This window comes from Antennarius striatus, chromosome 7 (assembly GCF_040054535.1).
Source record: "Antennarius striatus isolate MH-2024 chromosome 7, ASM4005453v1, whole genome shotgun sequence".
Taxonomy (NCBI): domain Eukaryota; kingdom Metazoa; phylum Chordata; class Actinopteri; order Lophiiformes; family Antennariidae; genus Antennarius; species Antennarius striatus.
In genome coordinates this window covers 7,052,925-7,066,341 of record NC_090782.1, presented here as the reverse complement: position 1 = coordinate 7,066,341, position 13,417 = coordinate 7,052,925, and the positions used below count along the sequence as shown (strand labels likewise).

The 13,417-nt window shown below is 41.1% G+C and overlaps 1 protein-coding gene across 1 annotated transcript in view; it reads right to left on the bottom strand.

Annotated features, from left to right (window-relative positions):
* Positions 1 to 13,417, bottom strand: part of insrb (insulin receptor b) — an 81,455-nt gene that overhangs the window by 7,434 nt on the left and 60,604 nt on the right. The window contains exons 5-22 of the mRNA XM_068319107.1: positions 12,023 to 12,162; positions 11,683 to 11,827; positions 11,365 to 11,579; positions 10,614 to 10,740; positions 8,414 to 8,664; positions 7,904 to 8,071; positions 7,618 to 7,816; positions 6,592 to 6,724; positions 5,043 to 5,196; positions 4,591 to 4,739; positions 3,477 to 3,633; positions 3,231 to 3,327; positions 2,953 to 3,020; positions 2,641 to 2,870; positions 2,263 to 2,373; positions 2,006 to 2,168; positions 1,765 to 1,894; positions 702 to 836 (exon numbers count right to left, since the gene is read on the bottom strand). Of these exons, the coding sequence (XP_068175208.1) occupies positions 702 to 836; positions 1,765 to 1,894; positions 2,006 to 2,168; positions 2,263 to 2,373; positions 2,641 to 2,870; positions 2,953 to 3,020; positions 3,231 to 3,327; positions 3,477 to 3,633; positions 4,591 to 4,739; positions 5,043 to 5,196; positions 6,592 to 6,724; positions 7,618 to 7,816; positions 7,904 to 8,071; positions 8,414 to 8,664; positions 10,614 to 10,740; positions 11,365 to 11,579; positions 11,683 to 11,827; positions 12,023 to 12,162 (2,772 nt within the window). The remainder of the gene's footprint in view (positions 1 to 701; positions 837 to 1,764; positions 1,895 to 2,005; positions 2,169 to 2,262; positions 2,374 to 2,640; positions 2,871 to 2,952; positions 3,021 to 3,230; positions 3,328 to 3,476; positions 3,634 to 4,590; positions 4,740 to 5,042; positions 5,197 to 6,591; positions 6,725 to 7,617; positions 7,817 to 7,903; positions 8,072 to 8,413; positions 8,665 to 10,613; positions 10,741 to 11,364; positions 11,580 to 11,682; positions 11,828 to 12,022; positions 12,163 to 13,417) is intronic.

The following is a 13,417-nucleotide window of genomic DNA, read 5'->3' as shown; positions in this document are numbered from 1 at the left end:
AAAGTCTAGCAGGCCTTATTTAAAATAGTAAAGAATATAAGGGCCTGAAATGAAATGAGTAACCAAAATCATCCCAAAAACATATATATGATTGTAAAAACAACTACTTAAAATATATTTTTGTGTTTTTTAATTCAATATTATGTAACATAAAACCTTTCCTGACAACATGCCTAAACATACGTCTCAATCTATATCATACAGATTAACATGTTATAAATGGTTTGAGTGTAAATGTTCAAAATTACTGAAGTGATATTTGCCTTATTATGATAAAGGCATCCATGTTTAGTTTCCTCTTCTGTCATAATATTTGCGACGGAGGAAATGTCTATACACGTCTGTGTAGTTTCTTTCCCCATGCAGAATTACAAATTATAATACAATATCAGACACCATTATCAACAAGATGACATTTGATGATCCTGTCCATTGTAATGATGTTTAAATATGTAAACATTTGTGATAAAATGTTAGACAGTAACAGTTTGTACACATTCAGCTTCAAATGAAGATACAGAAGAATATTAGAAGCAGTAGAAAGCCACAGGAAACTATTCTAAAATTTATTGCCAATTTCAGTTTTCTTTGAGGATCGAGTTATTTCAAATTCTTTTACTCAGTGTCCATCTGCCTAAAATGAAACCATGAGATGTCCACCTCAGACGTTCTCCTGTGTCAGTGTGTTAGAGTGAACTCACATCCTCTCAGGGCAGTTGTCTGGCCGATCCAGGTACCCTCCATCCATGACGAACTTGAGAACCTGTTCGTTAGACAGACCCTGATAAGGCTGCTCTGCTAACGTGCTGATCTCCCACAGAACGACGCCAAATGACCTGCAGACAAACACAAGCACATGAGATGACAGTGCCTTGCGAAAGTATTGCCCCCCCCAAGAACTTTTTGACATTTTGCCACATTTCAGGCTTCAAACTTAAAGATAACAAACTGAAAATATTTTTCAAGAATCAACAACATGTGAGACACAATCGCGAAGTGGAACCAAATTTATTCAACATTTTATATTGTGTTTAGAAATAAAAAACTGAAAAGTAGGATGTGCTAAAGCAGCGGTCCCCAACCTTTTTTTGCACCACGGACTGGTTTTCATCTAAGACAGTATTTCACGGACCGGCCTTCATTTGCTCTATAATCGTTAATGACGCCAGGACAGCAGTAGTCTAAGAATAAATCATCCGCAGTGGTTTTATGTGAAATGCAGACATCAACAGACAATAAACAAACAAATGCCGCTTCGCAAGGACAGGAGTTTGGAAATGGAAACGGGGTTTGCGATACTTTTTGGGCGATCTCAGGATAATCTGCCTTGATTTTAATCCAGTACACTGGACTGGTGGTGGGCGCTTAATTTAGGGGTAACCTGTCACGTGACCGAGACCAGTCAAGCGTGACAGACGTCATTTTTCAAAATAAAACATCTTTCTGACTCCGAAATAAATAAAACGGAAGTAATGCAAATCATTTTTTAATTCTGTATAGCCCGATACCAAATGACCCACGGACTGGTAGCGGTCCACGGCCCGGGGTTTGGGGACCACTGTGCTAAAGTATTGGCCCCCTATTCTCTCAGCTCAGCTAACTTACTCCAGAAGTTCTGATGACTTCTGAATGATCCAATCTTGACCTAAATGACTAACAGTGACAAACAGAGTGCATCGGTGTGTCATTTGGTCTCACATTTGCACACTGTATATGCCCTAGTAATAACGTAATCTGGGTTGTAAAACCTGAGGTGTGACTTACCAGCAGTCAGAGTGGGCGGTGAAGACTCCGTCCTTCAGGGACTCTGGAGCCATCCACCTGACAGGAAGCAGGCCCTTCCCTCCTTTACGGTAGTAGTCGGTTTCATAAATGTCGCGGGTCATCCCGAAGTCTGCCAGACCAATGAGCACACGCTGTGACAACTGATTCATTCAACCACCACTGACAGGCACGAATCTTTAAATGCAATGTAAGCAAAAGGACATCAAATAATTTACAGCACCTCCAATCTTGACGGTGAAGTCTTCTGCCACCATGCAGTTCCTGGCTGCCAGGTCTCTGTGGACAAACTTCTTTGCATTGAGGTAGGCCATGCCGTCTGCAATCTCTGCCGCCATCTGGATCATCTCCTTCAGCGTAGGTGGTTGACGACCAGATGGGTTGTTCTACAAAAACACACAAAAATAAAATAAAAGCGAGTCTTCCTTTGCTGTGATAATGATTTCTTCCTGGTTGTATAGATTCAGAGAAGACACACACCTCAGAATCTGGCCTGAGACTCCGCAAGTAGCTCTTCAGGTCACCATGGGTCATCAGCTCCATTACTACCAGCGTAGGCTGACCTTTAGACACCACACCTAACAGACGAACCTATAGACAGAAAACACACTGAGTTATACAAACAATGGTGACACATTAACAAGAAACACCAGTTCAACAGTTCTACAGCTAATCTAAAACATGTCCTGTTGGAAGATACGGTGTTTGTAATATTCAAGTATAATTATATGTAATTGTGTCTGGAATCAAACAGTCACTGTCGTAATATTAAGTTGTCATGTACGCTATGGGATGGCAGCTCCAACGAGTTCATCAGTAATGAAACTGTCAGAGAAAGCAGCCTATGAAGAGCCGTACCACGTGGTGACAGCTGAAGGCCTTCATGACAGAGGCTTCATTGAGGAACTCGATTCTTTCACGCAGGCTGGCTGATTCATTCACGGTCTTCACGGCTACACGCGTGTCCGGGTCTCCTTTGACGATATCCTTGGCTATTCCCTCGTACACCATGCCGAAGGAGCCCTGGCCCAGCTCTCTGAGCACCATGATCTTCTCCCGTGGCACCTCCCACTCGTCAGGAACGTACACTACGCAGAATAAAACACATTTTGATGGAGTGAACTTCACAATTCATCCTATCCATCCGTTTTATTTTAATGCTCTACTCACCATCGTTGGCACTGAGGTACTCTGGGTTCGAGGAGGCGATAAGAGGTCCGGTCGGCCCTTCCGTTTGCCTGTGACAGAGACACAAAGCATTGAAGTGAAAATTCCCTACTGTGAATATGCCTGCGAGCAGAATTATTTGTCTATTTACCCCCGATAAAAGCTAGGCCTGAACATCCTCTTCACAATCTAATACCACTACAGATATTCAATAAAATTAATCAGCACCCCCTCTTTGATCTAATGTGGAGCAGCTTGCTCAGTCTGTCAAAAAATCTTACTTCTTCTTGAAAATCACAAAAACTGCTCCTCCCACGAACAACAGCAGGATAAAGCAGATCACTGGGCCAATCACAATCCAGATCAAACCTGGATCCGCTGTAGTAAACACAGAGAACATCAGTTCATTTGACTGTCAACAACAGATCTGCACTAAACGACCATAAGCGAACAATGCACATGTGAATAAGGCATGACTTCAAAACATGTGACTTCAATAAAATCTTGCACACAGTCTCCAGTCTTACGATTGGGCATGAAGAAATATGTGGTCTCTGTAAAGGAGCCATTTCCTGCCAAGGAGGTGGCTCTGACCCTCACACTGTAGTTCCCAGGTTGCACCAGCGAAAGCTTCGTACCACCTGACTTGAGGTAGGCCGGCCGTGACACACAGGCTGTGTGAACCTGAAGATGATGATGGAAAAACAAATTTTTTTATTATTAGAAATAAAAACAGAGAAATGTCAACATTCAACCCTAAAGTCCCTCTCAGTCTTCAGCTGTTTCTGTCCCACAGAAAAGACTAAAACGCTCTTTAAAAAAAAAAAACTTGAAAAAAATTTATCAATAAACTTTAGTCAAATTATTTTAGCCATGTAATACAAGCTACAGGCCTGATGGCAGTGTGGAAATCAGTGGGATCTTTCTTTAATGTGTTTGATGTGCTGTATGTCACTGCTGTGGAATAACCCAAATAACTGAAATAAAGAAAAAGCTCCGGATCCTCTGAGCAGCAGGGTGTGTTAGTGGTGCAGTACGCTGGAGATGTCGTCTGAGATGCTAGTCTTCCTTCCTGCCTCTGTCACTATGGCAACAAAGCTGCTCCTGGCTCTTTGGGTCAGGCAGTGCAGCAATGAATAGCAATAACAGATGAATTGCTGTGTTTACGTCGAGTAAACAACAACAACAGCACATTTACGCACTGTTACACACTGACTTGCGCACACAAGCGCACAAAAATATGAATATGCAAAACATGCAGCAGAGAGGTATGAATTTCATAAACAAAAACAGTCTTTTGTAAATTTTTCTACATATGGAAGATGTATTGTACTTTATTGATCCCTCAATTCAGAAAACACACACACACACGTCTCTAGATGTCAATGGCAGCCATTGAGTTGTTTCTCCTCCACCAGTGTTAACCTGGATCTCTCCTTGTTCTTTCTACCTTCATCCATAACTTATTCATCCATAACCGCTGCCCTTTAAGCCCTGTGCCTCTCCCTCCTACAAATTAGATCCAAATCATTTCAGCAATTTTTTCCTTCCTTCACTTGTGTCTTCAAATTAGGGAAAAATAAAAAATCAAAACGTTCCAGTCTCTCACACTCTAAATGCTCATAGGTGATTGATACTGACCTCAGAGTCGCCAACCTTCTTGTAAAACACTTCATACAAGATGATGAGGCCATTAGGAGAGTGGGGTGCATTCCATTTAATCATTACATAGGGAGGCTCTGCCGTCACTATCTCATGGGTCACAGGGCCTGGGATATGATCAGCTTTATCTGCAGGCACCAGACCAAAAGAAAAACACTTGGTTATTAACTTGGCCCACATGCAGGGAAAGCGCTGTATTTTCCAGCGTTTATTGTGGGTCACTTGGGTCTCCAACTGCCTTTATAAATTGTTTGGGGTATAATAGGAGGTGCTTTTTGTCTACAGTGTCATGCATTTTTAACTATATGACTGTTCTAATCACCAAAGGCCATAGGGGATGATACAATTAAGTTAAGATGGTGTACCAACTATACTAACTAGCAATTAAACTAGCAAACATTTAGGTGGGAGATTTTTTTATTAGTTCTTACCCTCTGGCATAGTTCGAGCACTGACAAACGTAGCCATGCTGCAGCGTTTGAGGTCTGTCGGGTGGTTGCAGGCCATGATCTCTATCTTATAACTGGTAAAGTGATGCAGGTTGGAGATGACAGTTGATTCCTTTAGGAACACCTTCAGCTCCACCTTAAGCAGGAGAGACAGATCCTATTACTCCAACATACACAGATAATACATTCAATAAATCAAAACACTTGTTCTTTTAATTTGTTTACCTAAGTTATAAAGATCAGTATTCATCACACAGTTATGACAAAAGTTCTTGCGTATTGACTACTGACTGTTATTTTACAGAGTAAACATTTGTCTCTTCTGAATTTAGGTAACTGCTGAATAGGAACATGATTCATTTCATTTTTCTAGGAACTCAAGAATGTGGCAAAGCAAACAAGCAACACATACACTGCTCACAAAAATTAAAGGAACACTTAAAAGAAACACATTAGATACATCAGATCTCAATATGAAGTTGGATATCTATACAAAAAACAACAGGGTAATGTCTTAGGAACAAAAGTTACCAAGTCTTTTAATGGAAATAAAAGTTTTCAGCCTACAGAGGGCTTATTTGTGTAGACACCCTAAAATCAGAGTGAAATGAGGATGTGGCAGGCTAGTCCATTTTTTCAAAAATTTCTGCAACTCACAATGCTTTTCAGTATCTTGTGTGGCCCCCATGAGCTTGTATGCATGCTTGACAACGTCGCGGCATGCTCCTAATGACATGACAGATGGTGTCTTGTGGAATTTCCTCCCAAATCAGTGCGAGGGCATCCCTGAGCTGTTGTACAGTCTGAGGAGCAACCTGGTGGCGCCTAATGGACTTAGACATAATGTCCCACAGATGTTCTATTGGGTTTAAGTCAGGTGATTGTGAAGGCCATTCAATTGTTTCAACTCCTTCATCCTCCAGGTACTGCCTGCATACTCTTGCCACATTGTCATGCATTAGAAGGAAAACAGGACCTCCTGCACCAGGGTACCGGTCCTGCTGATGGGCCTGTCTAGCTCTATGGCCCTGTCCAGGTCTCCAAGAATAACCACCAGCCTCCTGAAATCTCCTCCATATTCTGGAGATTGTGCTGGGAGACACTTTAAACCTTCCTGCTGCAGCGCGTGTGGATGTGCCATCCTGGAGAAGTTGGACAACCTATGCAACTTCTGTAGGGTTAAGGAATCGCCTCATACTGCCAGTAGAGATGATTACTCAAGCCAAAACCAGTCAAAAAAGATCAAGAGGGAGAAACTTGAGATGACCTCCACATGTGAAACCAGTCCTGTTCTGAGGGTTTTCTAATTGTTGCCACTGTAGTGCACCTGTTGTTAAGTCCATCAACACCAATACAGCTGAAAGTGATTAACGATGTCCTCAGCTGCTTAACCAACCAGAAAATTATCAGACAGGTTTAACTAATTTCATGCCAGGCCCAATTAAAAAAGTGTTTCTTTAATTTTTGTGAGCAGTGTATATTGAGAAAACACTGACAAAGAATATAGTATTTCATGTTCAGTGTGTGAGACCTTGGATCCCTCCTCGTCCTCTTCTTCAGCAGTAGATGCAGTGGCACCAAATGGCCAACTGGGAGCTGTGGTATGGAAGAAGGAGGATTGTGTGGCATTGGCAACTCCCACTGAGCGTCGCCGACGAGATGGTCTGGAGGGACAAAAATGGTTGGACAATGTTTGAATCAGTTAGACGTTTTGTAAAATATCCCTGAATATCTGGAGAAATACTTCAGTGTAACAATCTCATCTTGGCCATTTCAGCACTGTGGGTTAAAGGCAGCAGATATGTGTGACAGTTTGGGTGTTTGTGTGTGTCCAAATAGCAGTGTGCATGGCTGCTCCCCTGACTGGCATGAATGATAATGGGCACAGTAATAACTCTCCAAGGGAGGCAAAGGCTGTGGGACCGTGTGTCAGGGGAGAGGATGGGGCACCAGGGTTCAATACTTCCAAGCTCTTCACACAGCAGTGGTCTGCACAAAAACAAGGTTCCACTTCTTGCACGCTGTTCACTGGTGTATCGTATTGTGGGGTGTAACTGTAACTCTGAGTCTTGCAGATGTGCATTAGTGAGGCGTGTTTTGTCTTCTTGATGAAGGTCATGACAGAAAAGGCTGATTCACAAAGAAAGGTTGAACCAAACTGGCAACCTGTATAGGTGTTGTGCATACACAAATGTACTTCTCTGTGTACTTCTTTTAATAACGAATGGCGTGCCATGTTTTGCTCGTCTAACTCATATCCTGTGATATAGGCAACCACAACATACAGCATGAAGTTGTGGATCTAAGGACCAGCTAAGTCTCTTAAATGATTAATTGATCACAGTGAAGATGTTGTTGTTTAAGATAGAGGTCACTAGATATCCTGATCTACTCTCTCTGAATGGCTTGACTCGTTATAAAATGACAACAACAAAAAATAAAGTAAAATGTATGACGGTTTAAAACATTTTGTTCATCTATAGTATAGATTCAATACTCATTTCGCAAATGGTATCCAGGTGAGTTGATACAGTTCACTCTAATATGGGATGTCTACCTGATCTCAAAGACTTCATTGTGGAGGTAGTTCTCAAAGGCCTTGCGGTACTCTATCTCCTCCTGCTCTTTCTTCAGCTGGCTGTCTGTCTTAGGGCAGGCACAGCACCTGCCCCCTGATGTGGGTTCATCAGTGTGGTTCCACTTCTGCTCATCCTCACTGTCCAGGTGGGTCGGAATACGAGATGGGAGCTTCATTCCTGCAGAGACAAAACAAATGTGTCATTTTCTTTTTAAATTAACAGTTACATGGGCAGAGACAAATGCAACAAACTTTGGACGCTAACCTTGAAGGCAGTAATCAAACTTGTAAAGGTCACTGTCCTCAGGCTGCTTACGACAGATGACTCGGTAGTGGGTGATGTTTCCATTGGGACTAGTGGGAGGCTTCCACTTCAGGATGATCTGAGAGGAAGAGTTGGAAGAGGAAATGGGATCCAGAGGCACAGAGGGTTCTGAAAAGGATGGAAAAAGACAGTGAGACAACAACATACAACTGCATCACTATTGTTTCACTACTTTTAGACTGACCTTAGCCATATGTAACAAACAAATGCAGCCACAAAGACTAAATACCTCCAACCAAGGTCAAACAATGTGCTTGTGTCCCACCCCTCCAAAAAATATTGTGAAAAAATAAACAGAGAAAACTTCATCTAATTTATATTGCAAAACAATTTGCCAACATTGCCAACATTTGCAATTCTGTATTAAATTTTTTTATTGTCCATTTAACTCCAATGTCTTTTAATACAATTTCATATGATACAACAGACTTTGTGGGATGTGGAACTCACTGGAGGCATTGGTGCGGATATAGATGATCTCACTCTTCGCTCCAAGAACCTGGTGCTCGTCAGATGCAGACAGTTGAGTCTTAATCATAATGGCATACTGCGTCCAGGGCTTCAACGACCGGATCAGGTACGCTGGGTTTTCTGCTTTCTTGCCATCAGTGGCGCGCGATGGAGGCTCAACATCAGCAATGGCCCAGCTGTTAGAGCCACACGCATCCTGCCCATCAAACTCTGTCACATTTTTATACGGCCTGGGAAATGTAATCACAGAAATTAGAAGAAATGTACAAATGGTATCATATCATCTATTTCTTTCTCTTCCTATTGCTCTCTGTCTCCCTCCATGGCTACTGTAGGTGTCTTTGAAAAATGAGAGGTCTGTAATTTTCATCATAGGGACACTTCAACTATGAGAAACAAAATAGAGTATGATTTTTTAAATACAGTGATACCTCTGTACTCGACCGCCTCTATACTCAACCAAATCGGTGCTCGACCATAAAATTCGAGTAGAAAATGTATCGGACCCCGAACAGATTTTCGGTGCTCGACGAGCCGAGTCGACCCGAACGCGCTCCTCGGCTGCGCTCCTCGGCCAGCGGGTAAGCGTCAGTTCGACTCAGACCGCCAGCGGAGTAACACGTACGCAAATTACGTACGCGAAGACGTACGGAAATTATAGCAAAATATGAAAGTGGTGTACGAGTGTCCGACCTCGCGTCGCAGTACGAAATGAAAGTCAACCATTTCCACTATCTTGTAGGAGAAGCAACTGACAATGAACAGGTTCCTTCTTAAAGAGGAAGGCTACTGCCCAGCCAGATTCACCTCCACGGAAGAGAGAAGGGAGAAAACCCCTGGAGGCGCGTTACCTAGCGTCATCATGGAAGGGATTCCCCTTCCATGATGACGCTAGTGCCATCAACCGCTCTCCAAAACGTAAGTAAATTATACAAAATGGTTTATAATGCTTTATCTTCATCATGTACTGCTTGTGCACATTTACGTATTCATTGTTGTTTAGATACACGTTCTTATAATATTTTAGGTATTTTTCTAAATGGTAAGAACGGATTAAAGTACTTTCCATTATTTCTTATGGGAAAATTGGTTTCGGTGGTCGAACAAATCGGTGCTCAACCACCACCTCAGAACGGATTATGGTCGAGTACAGAGGTATCACTGTAACTTATTTATAATACTTATTTTCCACCATAATTTACAAATATATTATTTAAAAATACTACAATGTGATTTTCTGGATATTTTTTCTTCATTTTATTTCTCAGTTGAGGTGTACCTATGATGAAAATTGCAGACCTCTCTCATCTTTCAGAGAAAGAGAACTTGCACAATCAATCGCTGACTAAATATTTTTTGCACCACTGTACTAGGGAACCAAACAATTTAGAAATAGAGCAGTGCAGGACCAGAGTGATGCGTTGGCTTCTGTGTTTGTGTGTGGACTCTGTGTTATAAATGAACCACAATCTTGTTATTTTTAGAGTAATGTCACCAAAAAGATAAACAATAATCTAACCTGGCTGAGATGAATGCATGACCTAGTTTCTCAGAGCGAACTTGAATTATAAATCTTCCCGATGTTTTTCATAGAATGAAATACGTGTTTTTCCACAACCTTAAAGACTGTGGAAGAAAATTACACAACGCCATTGCACCTTTTAAGAGCTGACCCTTGTGGAACCCCTGAGAGTATGCTTTAGTTTTATAGCCACAATTCAATCACTGACGACTAGATAACAACAGGATCTGTAAGGTAAACTCAGTACTAATGACAACAATATGTATGACAGACAACAATAAAAGGAAGACAAGCCAAATGTAACAGCCGCCAATTGTAAGTTGTGTCAATTCTGTCTAATTACAGTATTTTCCGCACTGTAAGGCGCACTGGATTATAAGGCGCACCTTCAACGAATGGCCTATGTCTGTAAGGCGCACTGGATTATAAGGCGCACCTTCAACGAATGGCCTATGTTTAAAAAAAATTTCATACATGAAGTAAACTGGATTATAAAGTACATTTCAGAACTCATCTTCAATGAATGGTCTATTTTAAAACTTTTTTCACAAGAAATTACGAAAACTAAAGGCTATTGGGTGCGCCTCATAGTGTGGAAAATACTGTAACTTTAAATTGATCTGTGAAAAGCTTTTGTTTTCTTAAACAGATACTTACGCCTCTTTGTACAGAACCATGAAGCCAAGTAAGTCTCTATAGTCTGAGGGCCAGAAGGGCTCCCACCTCAATATTATCATATTTGATAAGGTCTTGATCGAAGTGAATTTCAGCAGTTTGGTCTCACCTAAAGTGTAAAACAGACAATGCTCAGCGTATACATTTATTAAAAAAGAAAATGAACAGTTCAAAAGATACACCGAGACAAACATGTCATTGTGCAGGAGAAAAAGAGAAATTAGCTTGATCTCTGTAAATCAACACATTCTGTCAATTGTTTGCCTTTGTAAAGTATACATCAGAACAAGATGCAAACTAAACAATTTTCCGAGGACATCAACAAGGGATTGCTCCCTTGATGTTGATCTTCAGCGTATGATGTGCAGCTGAGATCTTCAGCATGACAATTGCATTAAAAGGTCTTTCCAGACTTCAGGTATTGTGTTCCTTCCTATAGGTTTGCATATATTCTTTCCTGAATGAATTGCTGTCTTCATTAATAAAGTACAACTCCCAACAGCTATTTGTTCAAACTACACCTCAGTTTATTTGTTGGCAGCACTTTCCATTAGTTGCATATTTGTGTGAACACAAACAATGGCACACAACTAAACATTCAGCAATTAGATAAGTGTAGCATATAGCCTCAACTATTAAAAACAAAAGCAAAAATGTCAAAGTGTAAAACCAAAAGCAAAAGGAAAATATTCCTAATAGGGAAAAAAATATCTATTTAAGCATAAAATCTTACACGAGGCTTGGTCCCCATTGGTACGTGCAGCAATGTCATTCTTTAGGTTGCGCTCCTTGGTTCCTGTTACGTCCTCCATCTTTTTGATTTCAGACATGCAAAGTTTGGAGTTATAGTGGAAGAACGTGCGACCACGGGGAATGGACAGGTTGTGCTTGGACCAATCCCACAGCTCACGCAGGTTCTGGTTGTCCAATGCGTAAAAGGCATAGATGCTAAATGAAACAAACACACAATAAATACATACATATTGAACATGCAGCAGGCAGTTATTTGTATCAATTTATATATACAGAGGGACGAGAATGGACAACTTACTCTCCATCAAGATGCTCGCCTCTGATGGTGTGTAGTTTACGGAGGAAGGAGAGTGACACCAGAGCGTAAGCTCTGCGAACAGACAGGTAGCCTGTGATCTCCTCAATCTGGCCCAAATTAGCCTCCAATTCAGCTGCAATGTTATCTGAAAGGAGATATTTGGTCAGATAGACAGCCACGACTTAATAACAATTGACAAATATATGGTCAAGGAAATGAATGGACAAAGTGTGTGGCTAAAACGCCTGCTAGACAGACACAGGTAAATGAAAACAGACAGCATTTGAACAAAAAGCCTCTACAGGAGGCGCAGCAGGAGGTGAGGTGTAGTAGTACTCACTCCCTCCTCGAATCTTGATGATCATGCTGCCATGGAGAACAGTGCAGCCTCTCAACTCCTGGGCTGAAGTTACAGACTCAATGGTCTTATTTCCCACGCACAGTTTTGGGCACAAGCCTGCACATGGTGAACAGGTCAACCTACAGAGAGACAGACATGCAAACAGATTAAACAGTTAGCACATCATAGAGGCAAAGGTGTGTGAATGCCAATGTTCATTTAAAGCATTAATTACTGCATTAATTACTGGCTGATACAGAGAGCAGAGCACCTTATTGATGCATATCATAACAGAGGGGCACAGACTTAATAACTTCATCACAATGAACTGCTATGCATGACATTCTGAAATGCTACTTAACCTGGGCTATAAGGGTCACAAGAACCAAGAACTCTAGAGCAGAATCATTGCAGCAATCTGAAAGTGTCAGGACGCTTGGAAACATAATGCAAACACCAAAGGAATGACTTCAGTAATGAAAACAACAAACTTGTTTAGGACAGAGGACATGGAGTAATGATGTGAATGCTCCTGCATTCATCTATCAGACATGGAATGAAAACAAGTGCATGGTATGAAGTGGAAATGTTGCTATGATGTGTTTTAGGACAATTCCGAACATATTTCATATTCATACACATATGAAATAACACATTTCATATTTATATATGCATGATTATGTAGAATCCTATATAAGTTTGCCACGGGAACGCTCTTCTGACTTCCTTTCCAACTAGACATTCATTTTATAGAAAGCAAATGTAATTCATAATTGGCCCTTTGCTTGAAATTACAAAATACCAAATGGCAAGATACATTAACTTAAATTATATTTCACAGAAAGAAAACCACATAAATACAAACAACAGTGGTTTCAATATCAACTGAGATAGTGATCTGATTTATTCAGAGCTGAGTTCATAATTGTCTCCATTAATTTGATCTTCCTATAATGAATCAATGGGCTTTTATGAGTGGAATAAGATTAAAGCAATCGCATCCACATCTGTCTGGCTTCCCTTTTATTGGTACTCAGGGAAAGTTACACATTTCTCTTTAATTAAAATCTGTTACACATACAACACGTGCATGAATGTACACAGCGAGCTCAATCACAACAAAAACAACATGACTGAAAGACCAGCTGCAGTTGAGGAAATACATTCCTGTTTCTCTATCGTGTTTTCAGTTCACCGAGAGTCGTCTCCTTGCAAATGTGCTCAAACGCACAACCACACACAAGTACAGCGAGAAATGAAGCCTTGATAAAGCTGCCTTTCAGGAAAATGCTCTCACAAAAGGCAGGGCATGACTCATGAGCACAAGGATTCACTCACAGCAAAAGAAAACTCAACACTTCATTCACTGATGATTACTTACATTTGGAGATCCCT